General features: G+C 48.1%; 2 protein-coding genes across 6 annotated transcripts; one reads left to right on the top strand and one right to left on the bottom strand.

The window, feature by feature from the left end:
- The first annotated feature begins 3,823 nt into the window (after window positions 1-3,823).
- On the top strand, window positions 3,824-21,851 carry LOC117856039 (dual specificity protein phosphatase 1B). 5 transcript variants are annotated; one of them, XM_034738452.2, is made up of 7 exons: window positions 3,826-4,206; window positions 4,461-4,596; window positions 7,000-7,120; window positions 8,147-8,292; window positions 20,809-20,915; window positions 20,985-21,118; window positions 21,184-21,851. In XM_034738452.2, exons 1-6 carry the CDS (start codon window positions 4,051-4,053, stop codon window positions 21,018-21,020), a joined length of 702 nt encoding a protein of 233 aa, XP_034594343.1. In that variant the 5' UTR covers window positions 3,826-4,050; the 3' UTR covers window positions 21,021-21,118; window positions 21,184-21,851. The 5 variants fall into 5 exon arrangements, with proteins under 5 accessions (XP_034594340.1, XP_034594343.1, XP_034594342.1 ...); XM_034738449.2 differs by having other exon boundaries at window positions 3,824-4,206; window positions 20,809-21,118; XM_034738451.2 differs by lacking the exons at window positions 20,809-20,915; window positions 20,985-21,118; window positions 21,184-21,851 and adding exons at window positions 16,142-16,273; window positions 19,126-19,490.
- On the bottom strand, window positions 14,868-15,948 carry LOC140223001 (uncharacterized). The gene has a single exon (XM_072294290.1). It carries the CDS (start codon window positions 15,709-15,711, stop codon window positions 15,007-15,009), a length of 705 nt encoding a protein of 234 aa, XP_072150391.1. The 5' UTR covers window positions 15,712-15,948; the 3' UTR covers window positions 14,868-15,006.
- Window positions 21,852-22,445: the final 594 nt, after the last annotated feature.

Below are 22,445 nucleotides of genomic sequence, written 5' to 3'. Positions count from 1 at the left end.
ATATAAATACTTTTGAGGTATGGATGGGCATATGCCATGGTTTTGCTTGATGGGATTCCTTGACTACTCTCGCATGAGTTTTGCGTGAGTTATTCCTTGATGTATACTTGGCGGGAGCAAGCCAGGGTAGGTACTGAGGAGTGGCATGCCAAGGGAGAGCTTTCTGGACTCTCTCCATACCCGTACCTATGGTGGGTACCTTGCTTGTTACTGAGGAGTTTGTTGGTGCTTGGGCACGTTCTTGTTGAGGAGAGTGCTCGCTCTCAGCCGATTAAGGACCGAGTCAATTTACCACCAGTCACAACATCTATTTACGTACATATCTGTCGCTCACGTATGGGTGGGGTTCGGTCCGAGACCGGTAGTGGATAGCACTCTTCCTGTAGGCGGACAGGAGGTCGTGTAAGGAGTTCGAGGCTGTGGCTAGGTTTCACAGCTTTGAGGTCTTCTCTGGTGATGGCGTGCCCTATAGACGAAGATAGTTTCAGACTCGAGGAAACGGGCAAGAGTTATCCACTTACTAGGCCTCCGGCCGTTAGGTGGGGTTTGGACGACTAGCTACCGTTCAGGCTCCATCGAGGCAGGTACAGATGTACAACCTCTGCAGAGTATTTCAAACTATAGCTATAGTCCGTGTCCACAGGTATGGACAGTGTTGTTGACTACCGCTACTCTTAACTAGACTTTTCTTGTGCTTCTACCTTCCCTCTTTTTAGAGATAGGCTGGCGTTTGCTGTTGAGATGTGAGGGAAGGGAGCTCTCACATCACCTGGAGTGTTTGGGACTGGACCCTTGGGTGAAGGGCCCAGTGTTTTGTGTTGACTTCCTTGATGAGGTGTTGACCTCGAGATATGTGCTTTGCTTCCTTGATTTATTGTTGCTGCTGCATGCATAAACTACCATAGCCATACATAGGTTCATCCATGCATATAGTAAATTTCCCCCGTTTCCTTGGCTTTACTGCTTTTGGGAGTTGACATGGCCTACCTGCTTCTCGGGTAGATGCTGGCTTTTCAGGTGAGGAGCCCGACTACGACTTCGACAACGACGACTGGGAAGACTAGGGACCGTACTACGCTCAAGTCGCCTGTTGGAGTTGGAGTTCACCTTAGCTTCCTTTACCGCTACGTAGATATTTTTCATTTCATGATTCAGTCCTGTTGGACTTGTACCGGCATGTGCCGCTACGATGTACTCTTACTCATGTTATCCTTAATAAAATTGTACTCTATTTCTCTCTCTGTTTCTGTGTTGTATGGATTTGTACTATCTGAGATAGGAATTCGCACGCGATAGCCTTCCTAGGACTGTCACCAAGGTGCGTAGGCTTGAATTCTCAGTTTTGGGATTTTCGGTCCGTTTCAGGGCCGTTAAGATGTTGGGCTAATGGAATGTTCCTTGTCCTCAGCCCGTCCGGCTCGCGAGCAGCTGGCGAGCCGCCTCAAGTTGGCTCGTTTAAGTTAACGAGTAAAATCGCTAGCTCAGCTCGTTAAGAAAATGCAATGAGCCGAGCCGAGCCCGTCATGAGCCGAGCAAACTAACGAGCCATGAGCATTTTGTCCCATTGTAGCTGTAATTATAGATTCTTTGATGTTAAATTGCATTCACTAGGTTATGATCTGAGCGTAGGCCTGCTAATGGGGCGGGTGGAAATGGGGTTTTCGGGTCGAGTCCTGAGGTGGGGTTTGTATGGATGGGTGGAAAAGGGGTTTTGAGACTGGTGGCTTGGGGCGGGTTTAGTATACTGCTTGGGCGGGTTGGAGTCGGTCATAGTTGACCACACGCGAGTGAGTTTTCATGCCGGGTTGCTCTGCTCCCGCAAGAAAGGGCGAAAGGCGGCAGCGCTGCCGCCTGCCGCCGTCGGCATTGCCGCTCCCGCACGTCCTCCTTCTACCGCGATGGTGGATCCGTTGTTGTTGCTCCTGTATAGAAGTGCATCCAATCTGGAATGGCCTGGGAAGAAAGGTGCTCTTGTTTATTTTGCCTATTATTTAGTGTCAGTTTACAATTGAACACTGCAACTTCTCTCGTTATTTTTGCTTTTGTCTCTATTAGTAACTTTTGGAGGTTGGTGTCCTTCATTGAATACAATTAATCCTTATTCTTGAGCTTTTTCTCATGGAAATCTGCTTAAACTATTAAGACTTTTTGGAGGTTGCATATGGAAATATGTTTTCTATTCTATAGTATAAACCGCTCTTAGTGCAAGCTCACTGATGTCTCCACCTGACATGATGATAGTTCAGGAGAGGAGTTAGGGAGTTCTGAGATGTTCAAATGTGCTTCAACGTATGGCTCACTGTGGCCCTGCAGCTTCTGTTCTTGCTTGGTGCATGCCTTTATGATTGATGTGGTTCTTGACTACAGCTTTTTGTCAGGATGGATTGAGCTTTTGTTCTTCTGAGGACCATGTATGGCTGACAGACCGTGCCTTCCGATCTCACTTATCATTAGAGAGAATATCTATGGTTGACAGACCGTGCCTTTCGAGCTTCTATTCTTGACTGGTGTATGATCTATGTCTGATAGAGTCGGAGTGCCCGATCTTTCGGTGAGTGGAGATAAATTCGACTTGGTGGAAGTAGACCCTCACGATCCGACTACGACGAGCGAACCCGAAGCGCCAATGCAATCGCTGAACCAACTCCCGATGGATACCAACCTCGCCGGTGCGAGATCAGCTTGATCACGAAGATCGATTCCTGTCCGCAATCGAAGAACGAACAAGAAAAAGAGGCGAGCAATCTAAATATCACTCGAAGGTGGAGTTCTGAATCACACAAGGACAACGCGTATTTGCGCGTGTTCAAGAGTAGCTAAAGCTAGATGTAAAACAAAACTCAAGTCGTAAACAAAAAGGACTCGGACTAAATAAAGGGGGCGCAGCCCCTGGAGTCCGAAGGGGTCACGTGCGCCCAACCCTAGGCGCCCCACCTGGGCTGCCCTGTTGGGCCATCTTCTTATTCCGATAGGCCTTCGTTCCTTAATAGCATGATGAAGTTTAATTCTCTCGCACGGGCTCGAGTGATTGGCCCAACTGGATGAGCAACTGTAGGCGCCTGAGGTGGAGGAGCAACTGGAGGCGCCTGAGGTGCTGCTGGTGTAGATGTACTCGTGGTGTCCTCATCAATGTCTCTTTATTTATCTTCCAAGGAAACTGACCTGGAAGGGACCATGTATGGCTGACAGACCGTGCCTTCCGATCTCACGAGAATATTTATGAATTGCAGTATGTAATGTTGATCTAGTTATTCTTGAAGATATTGAGAACCTGAGGAAAAATGTACCTTTTAATCATGATGTTTAATTTAGTTATTCAGTGTACGGTAGGCGGACTATGGCCTTGTTTAGTTCCCAATTTGGGAGTGGCAAAATTGTATTTTGTCATAAATGCGCAACTGTAGCGTTTCGTTTGTATTTGTGAATTATTATCCAAATATTGACTAATTAGGCTTAAAAGATTCGTCTCGTAAAGTACAACAAAACCGTGCAATTAGTTTTTGATTTCGTCTACATTTAGTACTCCATGCATGTACCACAAGTTTGATGTGATGGGGAATCTTCTTTTTGCATAGTGTTAAAGTTGGGAATTGGAAGGGAACTAAGCAAGGGCTGTATAAAAATGGTTGGTTCCTCATGCTAACTACTTGTGCTTGTGATGTAACGTATTTTTTTTAATGTATTTGTAGTGAATCTATGCACGCAGTGGTGCTGTGGCATGCGCCATGGGTAACCCGCACTGGTGGGGCGGAGCGGGGTGGGTAGAAATCGTGTATTTATTAGAATTCTCCTATTAGATGTGGGTGGGGGCGGATATAACCCCATTAGCAGGCCTATCCGAGCGCGAAATCATCCGAGAAGCTGAAAGGGGTATCATTGGAAAGACGCAAATATTCCTTGGGAGCGAGGCATCGATTACCCGGTCCTCCTCGCTCCCCTCCCCCTTCCCTCCGCGGCTCCGCCTCTGTTCGGTCGGCAGCAATCCTCGGGGCAAGGAAAGGAAATCCTCGATCCTTCCCCAGCGAGCGCGCCGAGAGGAGGAGCGAAGCCATGTCCATGCCGGAGGCGGGGCAAGCGGCGGAGAGGGATGAGCGCGGGAGAGACGACTACGAGCAGCAGCAGGCCCGGGTGCTTGTGGCGCTGATGCAGAGCTTCTGCGCCGCGCGGTACCGCAAGGCCGACAACACGCCCTGCCCCATCGAGCAGGTCTGGCCGCTGGCTCCATCTTTCGCTCTTTCTTCCGTGATCTGTCTGTCCACGCGACCCTGTCGTGGATTAGGGACCGACGATCCTGGTGCCCGACGCTGGGATATTGTATTGACTATCGAGGGCATCGATCACCTTTTGTCTGTGTTTCTCTTCAATAGGAAGAACTCCCCAGTTATTCAATTAGTTCATACTTTCTATTTAATGAAATCGTTGTTAAAATTGTTGCATATTTTTTATTGTCACCCTTGTAGGGTCTCTACTTGGGATCTGTTGGAGCAGCATTGAATAAGGAGGCTCTGAAGAGCTTGAACATCACCCATATATTGATTGTTGCAAGATCACTGAGTCCAGCCTTTCCAGCTGAATTCAATTACAAGAAGATTGAGGGTAGTTCCTGTATCTTTTTCTTGATAAAAATTGCAAAGCTGCACAATTATTTTCATCTGTCTAGAATGCAGTTATTTTCATTTCTGAAATTATACACTAAAAACTTAATTTGAGGTAGCAATCCAGAACCATCACACTGACAAAAATTGACAGGGCTTGCATATACGGGGCTCATTGCCTGTTGTGGCATTATCTTTTTGAAAAACCAGCGGCAAGAAATTTGCCGGACATTTATTGATACAGAAGAAGCAATTACAATCAAAGCACAATCTACAATCGAAGCCGATTGGAGACCTCACAACACACACCTCAACTCTAGAAAGAACCTTGGAGCTACCGTTGTCACGCTGCCACAACCACGACCGCAGGGAGATGCCAACAGCTGGCTATCGCTGCTGAAGCCAAAACATGCTCGCAGACATGCGTGAGCAGTTGCATCCGCACTGATCCTCACAGACCGCCTCACCACGGCAAGGACAACCAAAACATGACCACCACCACCGAAAAAACTGTAGCCGCTAAGCAAACCGCCTCTGCCAACCTGCTACTTGCAGCAACAACCGCTAGGAGGGTGGGTTCTCTACTACGTAGCCTTCAAGGAGGGGAACGGCGCCCACAGGTGCCGTCAACGCATGGTTTTTCAACTGGAAGAACCCAGTGGGCAGAGACAACATGACAATGCCTCCAAGGAGGGACATGGCGCCTAAGGCGTCACCATTGCCAGCATCAACATAAAGCCGAGCAGAGCCTTCGCGCAAGATCCCCCGCAATCCACAAACCCTGAGCACGAGAGGGCTACAGTTGCCGCACCAAGCTGACCAGACGGCAAGCAAGGACATGCGATGTGGCAAAAGCTGAATTGAGCCACTGACAACAGGATATCGCAGCTGCAACAACCAAGCCACCGGCATGGGTGACCTATCACTGTCGTGTCGACCAGCAAAGGTTGCTTCCATCCCGCCGAACGCCAGCCAATGTCGTCGCCGCACAGCTGTTGTTGCACCTAAGCAAGGGCTGCCGTCGCAATCAAGGTCGTCCACCAAGCTTTCAGTCACCGCCACAAATACCCATATGGGTGTCCACTGGCACGCCGAGTTGGACGCTATATCAATACTAATCGTCGTGCCACTGTCTGTAGAGAGCCGCCTCCGGCTAGATGTTGCAGCTGCTTTGAACAGGCCACTAGCATGTGTAACCAGTCGCCGCCGCGCCGGTCCTCAAGCTAGCCATTGCCCGCCTCCGCAGGTTGACACCAATAGAGCATCCGCCACCTCACCGTCCGCCCAAGCAGATCGCCTCCACCAAATCCTACCTTCTTGCGCCGAGAATGGTTGTAGTCATGCCGCCGTCTACCCCCAAAGGAAGGCGCCACTGCCCTGCCGTCACCTCCAGCCAGAACAGCCCCTCTGCAAGACCGTTGGTCACCTCCACGCACCTCGCTGATCTTGGCCGAGCAGAGCTGCCCCGACGGCGTGGCAACCACCTCAACACCACGCCAGTTGCGCCTTGCGTCATGCAGCAATGCGCCGCAGCCCCCTGTGCCCATCAGCCGCTACCGTCTCCGCCGCCGTATGGGTCGCAGCAAGGTGACAGCCCCAGCGAGGTCGCCAAATCCGGCTGTGGGCTCGCCGGATCCGGCTGCAGGCACACCGGATCATGCTCCTTATCTCCATGTTGGTACTAGGAACCTCAATCTCAGTGACTTTTGCACCGTGATGATCATCAGATCACCTAATTTGGGCACTAGGCAAAGCTTATCACCTATCTTGCTGATATCCGTGGTGTATGTGTTGCAACATTTCCCATTCTCAACTCATAGTTAGTTACTGTTTTATGCATTATTAGCTAACCAAATGTAGGAAAACATATTTTGACGCGGTACAGCTTAGTGAAAACCATAGATTTGAGACCAAATGTAGGGAATATAGATTGAGAGGAGCGAAACCGGATATGCCATCTTCACTCTTCGATCACAGCTATAGTAGCCAATTGGGGTGCGCATTTTCTCTGGCTGCTTGATCACATCTTTTGTGGCATGTGTTCTCTGAAACAAAAACTATTGCAACAAATCTGTAGTTCACCATTTACCCAACCTGGCCGAAACCGTCCTGGTTTTTGTCTGGCCAGTATGCAAAATGCTGCATTGCTATGATACTGATATGCAACCAGCAGGCCTGCTCTGCTTGTTTCTACCACATATATCATATATGACAGAGATGGGTTCCTTGATCAAATTGGTTGAAATGTGTAGTTCTACAAGGTAAAAATACTATATGTACAATTTTCTGATAATTTTGCCAAAAACTGTGTTCTTTTGACTTTTTTTTTCAATCTTAGTTGATTTTGGTAACACTAATCCATGCTTCCATGCATACTAAGCCATGCTTTGTTTTATCAATGCAGTACTTGACAGCCCTGACACTGATTTGTTGAAGCACTTTGATGAATGCTTTAGTTTCATAGATGAAGCTATCAGCTCTGGAGGCAACGTGCTAGTTCATTGCTTTGCTGGGCGGTCAAGGAGGTAATCCCTCTCTCCCTCTCCCTCTACCTCTTTTTTAACTACTGAAATGTTTGCTTAAATTACCAGCAACCCAGTTGTAAATTGAAATGAGTCGTGCATACTTTATATGTGCACATTCAGTTAAAAAGAAAGGAGTGTGTTAAAGGATGGCTAGTTTATTCATTTGATAGATTGATAAAATAAGGCTATAGTGAGGTGGTGTGTTGTTTCATACAGCACCTGAAAATTTTCTTAGCATAAAAATGTTGTCAACACCGTTTTTCTTCAAAAAAAGGCTGTCAACACTTATGCAATTAAAATTCTTTCCTATGTCCAACATGCCTATCCAGTTCATATGGATGGTGGTGTGTTGTTTCATACAGCACCTGAAAATTTTCTTAGCATAAAAATGTTGTCAACACCGTTTTTCTTCAAAAAAAAGGATGTCAACACTTAAGCAATTAAAATTCTTTCCTATGTCCAACATGCCTATCCAGTTCATATGGATCCAAAGAGTATCAATATATAAGTGGCCCATTACTGCAGTATGTCACTGTAAAGAAATTTCAGTGCAACCTATGTGGCTGTCTATGTTCTTCAGTCTGATTACTGAGGTTGGTTAGACATTCAGAGAAAACTGGTAGAAGCCATTCTAAAGACTTTAATATGAATTTTAGTACATGTTTTGTATCTTGACAAAGCATCTACTATGCCTTGATGTTTAATTAATAGTAGAAGACCTATGTGCTTACAAATTTTTTGATCAGTTATTTTGCTTGCAAATATTTTTGTCAGCATGTTATACTTACTAGATGTGATCAACTGTTTGTGATTAATAACAGAATGTTTCGGTAGTTATCACTTTGTGTTTCTTAAGCTCAATTGTATTCCATTCAGTAAGAGCTTATTTGTTGGATAAAGGATGAAATGACATGTTCCTTAACCTATTGATGTTTCACATCAACTGTTTTAATTCATAAATATGAAGTTATGAAACATTACTTTTTTTTTTGTTTCCGACTAAGTTATCTTTGTAAAAATGTTCAGTGTGACAATTGTTGTTGCATATCTCATGAAGAAGCATCAAATGAGCCTCGAAAGTGCCTTGTCACTAGTTAGAAGCAAACGGCCTCAATTGGCTCCTAATGAGGGGTTTATATCCCAGCTGGAGAACTTCGACAAATCCCTGCAAGGTAAAACACAAACAGCTGTTGTTGTCCGACTTTATGTAAAATTGGTTTCAGAGGAGGGTGGTATGCATATCTTGCTTCATGAAAGATTTTCTTATTGTTGTTGCTGTTGTTGTTGATTGCCTTTAATTGTAGGCACTAGCATCACACATTTGTTACATGGTTGTCTTTTTCTAGTTGTTTTTGTTCGAACTGAACATTGATGAGGGACATCAGATATAATAGCCAAATGGTTCATGAACATTCAAGTGTGTCTAAATTCAAACTGAATTTTGCTATCAAGAGTTAGAAGACAAGTCCCACTCTTCTAATATGAAAAGATACACTCATCTCTAGACACTTAAAGAATTAGTTGCAAATTTGGTTTTACTACTACTACACTAGTGTGATCAAGAAGTATCTTGAAGCTTAGTTGTCTATTAGCTATACATGAGTTGTTACGTAGTTGTCATATGTGAGTTGTTATCTAGTTGTCATATTAGTTGTGTAAGGCTTATGAGGTTATAAATAGAGGCAAGCTTCAAGTTTGTAAGATGGTTTTGATGTACCCACTATAGTTATCGTTAAAACATGTTTTTCTACTATGAGGTGTTAATCTACCTTAGGTGCTGTTTGGTTCGGCAAAAAACTCTCTGTATTTGATTACATGGTAACAGATACCGGTTAGACATGCTTGGTTCAGCTTCTCTTTAATCAGATCCCATGGAATCGGTTATACCCTAGACAAAAATGATACCGCCTAATTTTCTCCGTAATCGAAAGCGTTATGTCTCCTTCCACGAGCTTCTTCTCCACCACGCAATTCCACTTCTCAAGTAAAGAGTCTCCTCCTTGATGCTGTCCTTCCCTCCCATCCCTGATGCGACGAGGCAATCCAGCCATGCCCTAGGGTGCGACTCCAAACCTTGTGGTCTCCGGCAAGATGATCTACTCCAGCAAGATGATCTACTCCTCCCTAGTTTACAGCCTTGGGAAGTCTTCTTCATCGAGCCGTCGAGGCTTCTCCCATGACCTTGTGTGCCTCCCTAGCCTCTCGCCTCAGGTGACAAGCTTCGCCACCATGTTCGCTTCTACATCCATGTGGCTAGCGATGACGGTGGTCTGCTCTAATCTTGAGATCCATATCCGCCACTGCGACAATTTGCTGGCCAAATTCATCACAAAATGCGACTTCACAACCCAATCTCCAACATCAATGCCAAGATCAAGGAGAACAATGCTGACTTTGTAGTTTGATTCGTCTGCACCTCACCATCAACTACGACATAGCCATCGGCCACCAGCCTCCGCCCTCTCCGCAGCGACAGCTCTTGTGTTGCTTGGAACTGGGATGTGTTGGCAATGGCCAAGGTAAGAGCTTACTCCCTAACACACACACACTCGGGTTGGAGGTTGAAGAAAGTTGAGAAAGAGCACAGCACACACAACTCTCTGTTGCTGCTGAACTACCCGAGCTGCAGCTGCTCATCCACTCTTTATAGAGCACAAAGACAAAGTATAGTACACAATGCTATGAGTGTATCTACCAACTATACTACCAACTACTAGTACTATGTACATGACAGGGCTTACTGCCCACTACTCATGGCATTGCTGCCTTATACGGCAAGTAGTTGGCCATTCAGGCCATTCAACCGACCAAGGAGCTCTACCTACTCCATTGACTTTGCAAAAAGGAAGAGAGAAGCAATGAGCTGAGCAATTAACTAACAATCCTTCCCCTAATTGTGATGCTCTTGCTTGATCTCCTCAACCCGAATCTTCTTCCTCAACTCCTAGAGCCGAAGGCGCCCCAGCGGCTGGGTGAGGATGTCCCCGAGCTGTCGAGTGGTCTTGACATACTCGAGCTTGATGAGGCCTCCATTGACACAATCACGGATGAAGTGGAATTTGGTGTCGATGTGCTTGCTGCGGTCGTGCAGGACGGGATTCTTTGCCAATGCGATGGCAGACTTCTTGTCCACATAAGGACCGACGCGCAGAGCTCTTCTCCGGTGACCTCACACAACAGCCTTCCTAGCCAAATCCCTTGGCAGCTCGCGGTGGCGGCTGCTATATACTATGCTTCATAGGTAGATAGCGCCACCACCTTCTACTTCTGGGACTGCTAGGTGACTAGGCACGACCCGTGGAAGAAGATTATCCCCATCGTGCTGCGCCGCCTGTCAATGTCGCCCGCCATGTCGTTGTCGCTAAACCCTGTCAGCTCCAGCTGCGCTCCTCCCCGCCTAGGATAGGTGATCCCAAGCTCTATCGTCCCGGCGATGTAGCGGAGGAGATGCTTGATCGCGGTGAGATGGTCCTCTCGCAGATCCTCCATGAATCGGCTCACATAGCCCACAACAAAGGAGATATCGGGCCACGTGTGCGTCAGGTACCTCAGCCCGCCCACGATGCTCCGGTATCGTGTGGCGTCGACCTTCGCCGCGGTGCTATCCTTTGACAGCTTCAGCTTCTCCTCCACTGGCGCTTGGCACGGCTTGCAATCCCTCATGCCGCTCTGCTCCAGGAGCTTTCTTGCATAGGCGCTCTGGTAGAGGGTGATGGCACGGCTGCTCTGCTCTACCTCGATTCCAAGGTAGTAGCTGAGCAGACCCAAATCGCTCATGCGGAACATCACCATCATCTCCTTCTTGAACGCATCAATGTCTCCTTGCTCCTGGCCGGTGATGATCAGATCATCGACATAGATGCCGACGATCAGAGTCTTCCGCGACGCCCGACGGATGTAGAGCGTGTGCTCGGTGGCGCACTTGGTGAAGCGGAGGGATATCAAGCTCTCATCGAGCTTGGTGTTCCAGGCGCGTGGGGCCTGCCGCAGGCCGTAGAGCTCCTTGCGCAGGCGGAGCACCTTGTGTTCTTCTCCGGCGATGGCGGACCCCAGCAGCTGATGCACGTATACATCCTCTTGGAGCTCGCCGTTCAGGAAGGCGGATTTGACATCCATGTGATGTACCCGCAACACCAACAACAACCTTACAGACTCCATCCACGCCACCGGTGTTATGGTGGGCATCCCCTACAGGAGGCGCAGGCAGCAGCAGTAGGCCCAGGTGCCTGAAGGGGATTAGGATAAGATAGAGATAGAGTTAGAGTTGGATTAGGATCAGAAAGAGATAGAGTGAGTTGGTTCAGGCCTTTCTTGGCCAAGGAGTAATCAGTTAGGATTCTCCTTTTAGGGGTGATATATAAACCCAATTGTACTAGGGATTAGTCAAGCAATTATATCAGAAAGTTATCGTTGCCCAGCTTCCCACGTTTTCCTCGTCTCCCTGCTCGACGCCGTGCGTACAGCACGGCGCCTCCCCGTCGCCCCTCCTTCAAGCCTCGACCCCCTGTCTCCCATCGATACTTCCTACGCAACAGGGAGCGCTCTACCAATCTGGTATTAGAGATGCCGAGCGCCGAGTCCCTTGATTCGGCTGCCGCCGCTGCCGCCGTCACCGCCGCTTCCACCAGCGCCCAGCCAGAGGGCAGTGACTCCATCTTGCTCACCATCCAACATCAATTGGCGGACATCTCCAAGAAGCTCGCCGCCCAGCACCTTTGCATCGCCAAGGTGGAGAAACGCCCTACGGATTCTGCTGCCCTCCAGATGGTGCGCCCGTTTGGCATGCCCAGCGACGGCAGTATACCCCCTGCGTCCACTGCCGATGCTACTGCCGTCGCCCACACGAGCTATGTTCCCCCACCTGCGCATTCTCAGCCCGCCTCCATATTGAACATCCAGTTTCCCCCCTCTTCATCCCCTATTCCGCAACTACCACTGCATACCGCAACACATAATGCTCCAGTTTCAGGTCCATCGAGTCGCTGGACAGGCCGTTCCTTGCTTCCACAAGCTCGAGTTTCCAACTTTCGACGGCAAGGAGGACCCCTTTGGTTGGCTGCATCGCTGCGAGCAATTCTTCTGTGGCCAACACACCTTGGAGGAGGATAAAGTCTAGCTGGCATCGTATCACATGACGGGGACGGCCCAGACTTGGTACTTCATGCTGGAACGCGACTCTGGGCCTCTGTCGTGGTCTGATTTCAAGGCGTTGTGCAACCAGCGCTTCAGTCCACCTCCGGAGCAATCCCTTGGGCGAGCTGGCGCGGCTGCAGTTCCGTTCCACGGTGGTCGAGTACCAGGAGCGTTTCCTCGCTCTTCTGTGCCATGCTGATCGCCTGGCGCCTCGTCAACAGGTGCAGCTCTTCACGGCTGGCCTCCCAGAGCGGATTCGCATCGATGTTGAGCTCTAGGACCCCAATGACCTGCAGGCAGCCATGTCTTTGGCGTGGGCTTACGAGCACCGTTCCCTTGCACCGGAGGATTCTACTCCCAGCCAGCCACCTCGCTCGTTAGCCCAACCGGCCTTCCCTGCTCTAGTAGCACCGCGCGGCGCTCCTCTGACTGTGTTCAGACGGCCCGGGGCAAAGACTTCCTTGAAGTCGATCCCCTCGCGTTGCACGAACCCTTTGGCCACCAGCCTTGCCTTGTGCTTCACGACGTTGCCCAGCTCGTGCTTCACCTTGTCGACCCATTTGAGCCCAATCGGCCGCCAATTTGCCGGCGGATCGACGACTGCCCAAGTCTCATTCTCCTCGATTGAGTTCATCTCCTCAATCATCGCCCGCCGCCACTAAGGATCCTGCTCCGCCTCCTTGAATGTGGCCGGCTCCTCTACGCTGCCAAAGTGCAGCTCCTGCTCCCCCAGCTCGCGTGCTGCCAAGCCAGGAGCTTCTACGCCGCCGATGTAGTCGTTTAGGGAGCAGAACCGGAGTGGCTCGCCGTCGTAGCTGGCGTCAACATGCGGGGACACCACGGGCATTAGAGTGACGTACTGCGCACCTTCGGCGGGTGTCGTCGGCAAGGTGGCTCCTTCCGCCTGCCCTCCTGCATCTTCCCTTTCTCCTTGAATAGGGGATCCTCCCGTTGGGGAAGGCGGCGGCGTGGCTTCCCCTGCTCCCAGAACAGGGGAACCTCCACCTTCTTCCGCTACCACTCCTTCACCGCCGGCGTGGTGTTCTTCATACTCAATGGTGAAGTGGCTGCCCCCACCCCCCACCACTCCTCCGCTCGAGTCCCAGTCCCAGCTGGCCGCCTCGTCGAAGACCACATCCCGTGACACCATGACCCGCCGTGCTCGCGGATTGTAGAGCCTGTAGGCCTTGCTACCTTGCTCATAGCCTAGGAACACCATCGGCTTGCTCCTATCGTCGAGCTTCTTCAGCTCGGGCCTTGTCTCCTTCACGTGGCCGATGTAACTGAAGGTCGGGAGGAAGGAGATGTCCGGCTTGCACCCCTGCCACGCTTCAAATGGCGTCGTCCCCTTCAAGCTTTTCGTCGGTGAGCGGTTCAAGATGAACGTCGCTGTGCTCACTGCTGCACCCCAGAACGCCGCCGGCATCTTCTTGGCTTTGAGCATGCTGTGTGCCATCCTGACAATCGTCTGGTTCCTCCTCTCCACCACACCATTCTGTTGAGGGGAGTATGGCGTGGTGAGGTGGCGCTGGATGCCTTGCTTCGCGCAATAGAGGCCGAACTCGATGGAGTTGAACTCCCCGCCGCGATCCGTCCTCAGCACGCGGAGCTTCTTCCCGGTCTTCGCCTCGACGCGTGCCTTGAAGTGCTTGATCGCCATCGCCGCCTTGTCTTTGCTCGTCAGTAGGTGCAGCACATGTAGCGGCTGCAATCATCCACAAGGAGGAGGAAGAAGCACCGCCCGTCGTGCGTCGCCGGCGTGATTGGTCCATAGAGGTCCCCATGGACCAGCTGCAGAAGACCCTCGGCGCGGAAATTGGCCGTCTTTGGGAATGCGCTCCTCTGTTTTCCAACGAGGCAGCTTCGCGGAGTTCGCCGGCGTGTTCGATCCTGGGTAGGCTGCGCACCATCTCTTGGCGCGTCATCCACGCCAGCGCATCAAAGCTCAGGTGCCTGAAGCGGGCATGCCAGAGGCACGCCTGGTCGTCCTGGTGCACCGCCAGGTAGACGGGCCGCCCAATCTTGAGGTTCAGTGTGTAGAGGCGGTTGGAGGATCGTTTCACCTTGGTGAGGAGGCGATGGTCTCAGTCACAGATTCACAGGATGCCGCCGTCGACCAGCACTTGGTAGTGTCGCTCGTCGAGCTGGCCAATGCTGACGATGTTGCTCCACAACCTCGGGATGAAGTAGACGTCAATGAGGGTGCGGTGCTTGCCGTTTCGGCACTTGAAGATGATTGTGCCGCGCCGGCGAATCTCCATGCGTGAGCCGTTGCTGAACTTGACTGTTCCGATGACGCCCGTGTCGAGCTCGGAGAAGGCCTCGCCGTTCCCCGTCATGTGGTTGCTGGCGTCGGAGTCCAGGTACCACTGCTGCCTCTCACCGCTGTTGCCGCCTTCTTCCTCGGGATGGACCTGCGCTCATGTCTCGTCGAGTTGCACAGGAGCGCGCGGCGGGTCTTCTTCCTCGGCATCGCTGAGGGCACACACCTGCGCCATCAGGTGCGCGGGCTCATCGTCATCGCCTTGTGCGAGGTGCGCCTGCTCCTAGCGGCGTGGCGCCTGCTCCTAGCGGCGTGGCGCCTTGCAATCGCGGGCCCAATGCCCGGTTCTGCCACAATTGTGGCATTTGTCCTTGGTGGAGGCACGACCGCCACCGTCACCACCGCCGCGCTTCTTCCTAGTCCTGCTGTGCCCCCTTCCTCTTCCGCCAGTGCCACCGCTGCCCGAGATAGAGGTTCCCTCCCCTGTCTTCTACTCTCGCGCTCGCACCGCCCACTGCTCCTCAGTGAGCAGTAGCTGGCTACCGGCGGATGCGTGCGCCGGCGCGTCCACGACGCAATCCTCCACCACCTTCAGTCGTCCCACGATGTCCTCAATTGTGAGTTTGCTCAATTCGAGCAGAGTCTCAATCGACATCGCGATTTGGGCGAAGCGCGAGGGGACGACGCGAAGAAACTTGGTGACGGCCTCCTCCTCGGTGATGGTGTCGCCCAGCGACCCCAATTGGCTCACCATCGTCATGAGCCGAAGCGCGAAGTCCTCAACCGCCTCACCGTCACGGAAGGTGATAGCCTCGTACTCCCGGTGGAGCTGTTGCGCCTTCACCTTGCGCACGCGGTTGTTGTCGAGGCACATCGTCTTCAAGCTGTCCCACGCCTCCTTCGCCGTCTCCTTGGAGCCAAGCGCAACGAAGAACTCCGTTGGGACGCCCTTTAGGATGGCCTCGATGGTCATCTGGTCCTCTTGCTCGTCGTTGGTGCCGACGCTCACGGACCGCCAAAGGCCCCTGGCCTTCATCATCACCTCCCACTCAGCGTAGTTGCTGCGGGTGAGGATGGGGTACTGCGCGCCACCGATGTCCTGCACCGTCTTCTTCACCACGAAGAAGACGGCCGGTGACAGAGACGGCCGGCGCCCAAGGGAGGCAGGCCGGCGCCCTCGTCCTCGCTCAGCCATCGCCGCTGCTGATCACTCAACCGCGGCTCTGATGCCACTTGTTGGCAATGGCCAAGGTAAGCTACCTGAGCTTACTCCCTAACACACACACACACTCGGGCTGGAGGTAGAAGAAAGGTGAGAAAGAGCACAGTACACACACAACTCTCTGTTGCTGCTGAACTACCTGAGCTGCAGCTGCTCATCCACTCTTTATAGAGCACCAAGTCAAAGTAGAGTACACAATGCTATGAGTGTATCAACCAACTATACTACCAACTACTAGTACTATGTACATGACAGGGCTTACTGCCCACTACCCATGGCACTGCTGCCTTATACGGCAGGCAGTTGGCCATTCAGGCCATTCAGCCGGCCAAGGATCTCTACCTGCTCCATTGACTTTGCAAAAAGGAAGAGAGAAGCAATGAGCTGAGTAATTAACTAACAGGATGGGGCGTTAGCCACCTCCAAGCTCCTCGCCGCTCCTCCCTGGACAAAGACAATGCCACCCAGAGTTCAAGCGCATTGCGAGCAACTAGCGCCGGCGACGCAGGGGCTTGTGCTGACACTGTAAACCCAGGCGAGTTGCTGATTCTGTTACCGTCATTGAACCAAACAAATCCCACTATCGTTTACTTCTTTTGCGTTACCAGTGTTATTCGTTTCTATTTACATTTACATTGCAAGGCTGGAACCAAACACAACCTTAGATCTTGGACTAGATCTTGTACCCTAAGGGCTTTGGATTAAGCTCTTGCTATCCGTGGATTCGGATTCGACCTTTTGGTCCATCTTTGTCTCTAGAACAATATCTAGTTCAGCACGTTGAAGAGGTTCCTTCAACACTTTGTGCTGTCTCTACCTATTAGCACATTGAAGAGATTCCTCCAATACTTGTGCTATATCTATTTGTAGCAGCAACGTGGAGCTATTCCTCCACAGTAGTGTGCTGCATCAGATTGGTATCAGGGCCTCGTTGATCATCTCTAGCTGCTGTTTTCCTTTGTGAGAACCTGCAGCAAGATCTGGAGGAATCGAGGAAGTGAGTGGTTGTTGTTGAGCAACAAATTCAAGCATTATGTGAAGAACTCAATAGGAGGTTTGATCAGCTAGCAGTGATGGTTAAAAATTATATACCTGCTGCTGGAACTCAAGAAAATTCATCAAAAGAGGAGGAAGACAGACAGCAATGCAGGCAAGCTAATCTTGAAGCTAAGCTCAAACAAAAAACATGCCGCTGCACATTCAAGGCCTCTTAGTGATAGAAGTTGAAGTAGAGGATTTACATGAAGAGGATGATCTTCATGAACAACCAAGTAGGAATAATGAATATGCCAGAGATTCATACAAGGTGAAAGCTGAAATCCCTAAATTTCATGGAAGTGTTGATATAGAGAAGTTCCTTGACTGGTTATATGAAGTTGAGACTTTCTTTGAGATCATGAATATCAGTCAAGACAGCAAAGTTCCATTGGTTTCATACAAGCTAAATGGAGGTGCTAGCACATGGTTGCACCATCATCAAGAAGAACGCATAATGAGAGGTGATAGTCGTGTGAAGTGTTGGTGACAAATGAAGGCACTTTTGAAGGCTAGATTCCTACCCACTGATTACGAGCAGAATTTCAGCACTGTGCTCAAGGTAATAGTTCTGTTTCAGACTACGCAGAAGAATTTTTAAGGCTGCAAGTGAGGTGCAACCATGCTGAAACTGAAGATCAGCAAGTTGCAAGGTACATAAATGGTCTTAATGAAGTTATTCAAGATCAGTTAGTCATGCAACAAATTTGGTCAATTGAACAAGCACAAGGTCTAGCATTGAAAGGCTGCAAGACATGTGAAGACAAAGAAGAGTGAAAATACCTTTTATGTGGAAAATCCAGACCAAACTCTTTATAAAGATAACTTGAGGGCGAGTTCCAAACAAGTGGAGGAGTATGATGAGGGACATTAGCCAAATGGTTCATGAACATTCAAGTGTGTCAAAATCCGAACTGAATTTTGCTATCAAGAGTTAGAAGACAAGTCCCACTCCTCTAGTATGAAAAGACGCACTCATCTCTAGACACTTCAGGAATTAGTAGCAAATTTGGTTTTTACTACTACACTAGTGTGATCAAGAAGTATCTTGAAGCTTAGTTGCCTATTAGCTATACATGAGTTGTTACCTAGTTGTCATATGTGAGTTGTTATCTAGTTGTCATATTAGTTGTTTGTGAGTTGTTTAAGGCTTTATGAGCCTATAAATAGAGGCAAGCCTCAAGTTTGTAAGATGGTTTTGATGTACCCACTATAGTTATCAATAGAACATGTTGTTCTACCCTTAGATCTTTGACTAGATCTTTGTACCCTAAGGGCTTTGGATTAAGCTCTTGCTTTCTGTGGATTCGGATTCAACCTTTTGATATCTAGCTCAGCACGTTGAAGAGGTTCTATCAACACTTTGTGCTGTTTCTACCTATTAGTATATTGGAGAGGTTCTTCCAATACTTTTGCTATATCTATCTGTTTGTAGCAGCAACGTGGAGCTATTCCTCCACAGTAGTGTGCTGCATCAAACATGCAGTTCGAATTTGACTGAACCTAGACACTTGTCTGCAAGCCTGTTATGAAGCTATGGAAAGAGTCCATTTTACTACCTTAAGCAATCCACTTTTTGTCCTGTTTGACCCCATGAACAACAATTTGGGCCAATTTATTCCAAGACTATTTCAAATGAAAATATTTTAAGTTGAGTTAAAGAACATGATATCCTATGATATGAAAATACTTTAAAGAAATTTTCATCATTATTTTTCATGTAATTCTGTATCTCTAGTATTAATTTGGTATTCCGTGATCCTAACCTTAAAGTGGATTACTCAGGGTAATAAAAATAGACTTCCCTGGAATGTTGAAAATGGTCTGAAAACACACTTGAGACTTGAACCACAACACAGCTGTTTATTGTGAAGGTGTTTCATCTAGTTCAACAGCTATATGAGACCTATGCTGCACAGTAGATTTCCATCTATAATTTATGAGCTATTGATTCTTCTTAAATGATAACAATGTTAACAGCACACTTATTCTGTTAGAATTTCGGTTTTGATGCAGATTATTTCTTCTCTTGATTTATGTAATGGGGTTTCAGTTTTGGTGTTCTGTTACATTTGTCTGTGGATTTACTAAACAACATTAGGTCTCAACTTTTACAAAAATCTGGTGCACCAAATACTTCCTTCAGCATTAGTCTTTTTCTCCAAGTCGCATATAAACTGTAGTGCTAGTGGATGTACCAACTGTAACTGAAGAGAATAAAAATGCACATAAAGCCTTTTGTAAAACTTCTGTCTGTATTTCGTGACACGTTCATGGCCAACTCATTGTTTATAAAAAATCCAACCTTATCAGTTACACAATCTCACTTGTCAAACTCCTATTTATGTGCAGTGGAGCAGGAACGGAGAATGGAATCTTTGCAGAGCTAAATATAGGTGTAGAAGCATGTATGTCAATAATGCAATGTTAAGAACCCCCTGACTGCATGTTATGTTATCTAGATATGAATGCTTTGGCAAAAGACTTCACCGCTTTGTGCTGTAAACAGCAAGTGACATTGGTCATTCATCGATTGGGTTCCGTTGGATTAGAATATGTTTACATGCTCACCAATCTTCACTGTAATTTTTATTCCAATGAATCAAATGTTAATAATCGGTGCTACTTCTTTTTTTTATCTTTACATTTAGGCAATATAATTTTGATGCTTAAATTGTATTAACCAGCAGCATGCTTAACTTGTATGGTTCTTCCAACTCGCCTGCTTACTGTTTTTTTACCTTTTTTTTTCACAACGTGTGAGTCTGAATTTTTTATGATGTTCAAGTTTTTTCTGGTTGTTATCCTCATGTTGTGAATGGCCAAATAACACTGTAGGCTAACTATAGTACCAAGTGAACACCGAAAAGTTGTGGAGTTAATGTGTGTGGATGATTATCGAATGAGCTGAACCAACCAAATAAACAATTTTTTTGGGATAAACCAAATAAACAATTAGAAACACAAAGCGAGAACGTGAAAACGGTGAATAATGGAAAACGATGGTGCAGTTCTAACATTAAATTAATATATCTTGTGAGAAAAACTAAGGTCCTGTTTGGCATGGTTCCAACTCTGGGTGGAGCTGCTCCACTCCAGAATTCCACATGGAGCCAGCTCCGCTCCAAAACTTCGGAACAAAAATAGGGTGTTGGCTAGATGGGTGCTCTCAGCTCCAAAAAGGATCGATTTCAGTGTGGATTGCCATTGTTGCTCCCAAATTAAGGCCTCACTTGTCATCTCTCTATCCCATCTTCTTCTTCCCCTTTTTCCACTGCACTATGCCGCACACGGGAGACCCTCCATGGGTGGCGGGGTGGGCGGCTGGCTGGGTGACGGGCGGCGGGATGGGCGGCGACGGGAGACGGGCGCCGGGCACCGGGCGGCGAGCGGCGACGGGCGGCGGGGTCGGCCGGCCACAGGGGCGGTGACGGGCGGGGCTCTGGCGGCGAGTGGGGCTCGGGAGAATAGAAGGGAGAATAGAATGAAACGTTTTTTTTAACCAGAGAATAGAATGAAACGTTTTTTTTGTAACCAGTAGCATTGGTGGGTAATTACCCACCAACTCCACGAGGAGGTTCAAAAGAGAGGTTTCTGGAGCAGCAAAAGAGGTGCTCCAAAACTCCACCTCCATTTGCACTACAGCTCCATGGAGTTGCCAACTCCATGGAGTTTTGGAGTTGGGGTGTTTAGCTGAATTTATTGATGGAGTTGCTGGAGTTTAGGAGTGGAGTCGTGCCAAACAGGGCCTAAGACTATTTACAACTTAGGAGCGTTATTATATGCGTAATGATAGCAACAAGGAGATAGACATCGACTATTGGGCTGCATTTTGTCGATTTCCTTGGCTAATATCCTACTACACAACTTGATAAATCATTCTTGGGAGAAAACCATTCAAAAGAGAAAAAAAAATCTCGGGAAACGGACATCACTCGTGCGAAAATAATTCGAAAACGTGCCCCGATATACGAGATTTTTTGTTACGGTTTTCATTCCCACGTTTAATATTGCATTTTGTCCGGTTGGTATTAGGAGCATCGGCATCAACATCATCATCGGCTCTCCCATTGAACACAGAAGTCTTAGAAGACATCCTTGCACCAAGCCGACAGCCGTCGTCTAGCCAAGAAAATATTTCGGTAATATTCGTTTCAATCATGAATAGTTGTACCTTCGTACCAACATATTTCAATTCATATTCTCCGCAGGAAAAACCATCAGCTGAGGAAGAATCAATTCAATGAGAAACAACCCCATCGGCCATGGAATGACCAAATCCAAGGATAAAAGCCGACGAGGAAGACCCCAAGCCGAAACTAAGCAGCAAAAAGCTCCTGTCTAGGTATGTAATTCTTGTACTTTGATGATAATACAAAGAACTTTTGATTCAATCAATTCTTCGTGCAGGCCATCAATCCATCAACATAGGCTCTTTTCTCATTCAACGTAGAAGAATATGCAAATGAGGAACAAATCAGCTCGAGCCATCCATCACAAGATCAACCAGATATCCGAGATCATCTACCGGCTATTCTATAGTTACTTCATCAAGATACATCCATCTTGCTAGAAGATGCCTAGCCGATCCAGATGCTATGCAAGCAGATTAGGACCCCATTGTCTGATGACTTGGTAGCAGCACTGACTCCTACGTCTTTTATTGAATCGCATGGCTTCCAAGTCCAGGAAGCCAGAAAGCGCATATCGGATCGGCAAGCTAATCAACATGCTGCCACCCAACTGGATGCCAATCGGCTAAAGGCCAATGAGCTAAATCAAGAAGTTGATGGGCTTATCACATCCCTATCTATCGAAGAACAGAAGTTCAAGACCTTATAGGCCAAACGGGATCAACTGATGCATGAGCTAAGTCAAGTAAATCAAGAAATCACAGCAACCAAGGGCAATATCAATGGCTATCCTGATGAGGACAACCTTTAGTTGATAGAGATTCGCCTGCGTGCGGTACAAGCCATTGAAAGGACCCTATAAAAGAACAATTAATTCTCTTTGAATTTGTTCATAACTTGTGTGCAATTATTTTATCCTTCAATATTATCTTTACTTTTCCTGAACTGACCTAATGAATCTTTTTACTACTTTAGGCCAAGCCAGTCGTCACGAGAATACTATTACCCCTGGCGAGTTGTAAAGGTTGAAAGATTCCTGTCATTATTCCTCACGAGCCCTTTGTATTGTTTTGGCCGCATATCATCATACTTGCCATAAATAGACCACCAGCACTAGCAACTTCCCTGACTCAAGAACATGGCTCAAAGGATAGAACTCATAGGCTGGAAGCTCGTAGTATTTGATACTCATAGAAGACCCAAATCCATCAGATGCTAGAAGAATTCTCGTGAAATAGAATAAGATGCTTCTTCCCTTCACATCCTCTTCTGTGAAATATGGAAGTTATGATGCAAGAAGAATCCTCATGACGTACCTCCATTACCATCTCCAGCGAGCTCCTCGAAGATGCCGTGATAGAAGGACAACATCTCTTGTCAAACTTGCACTTTCTTTTGTATTTTCTTTTTATTTTTGTTATAAAGGCGATATCCCACGATATCGGCTATCTAGAAACGCTGAGTGTAATCATTGGCTTCTGTAATCCAGTACTTATGAAAAAGCTCACACGATAAAGCTTTTCTTGTTATGCTTAAACT

This window comes from Setaria viridis, chromosome 5 (assembly GCF_005286985.2).
Source record: "Setaria viridis chromosome 5, Setaria_viridis_v4.0, whole genome shotgun sequence".
Classification (NCBI taxonomy): domain Eukaryota; kingdom Viridiplantae; phylum Streptophyta; class Magnoliopsida; order Poales; family Poaceae; genus Setaria; species Setaria viridis.
Note: the sequence above shows the minus strand (reverse complement) of the source record. Positions and strands in the feature narration are given on the sequence as shown.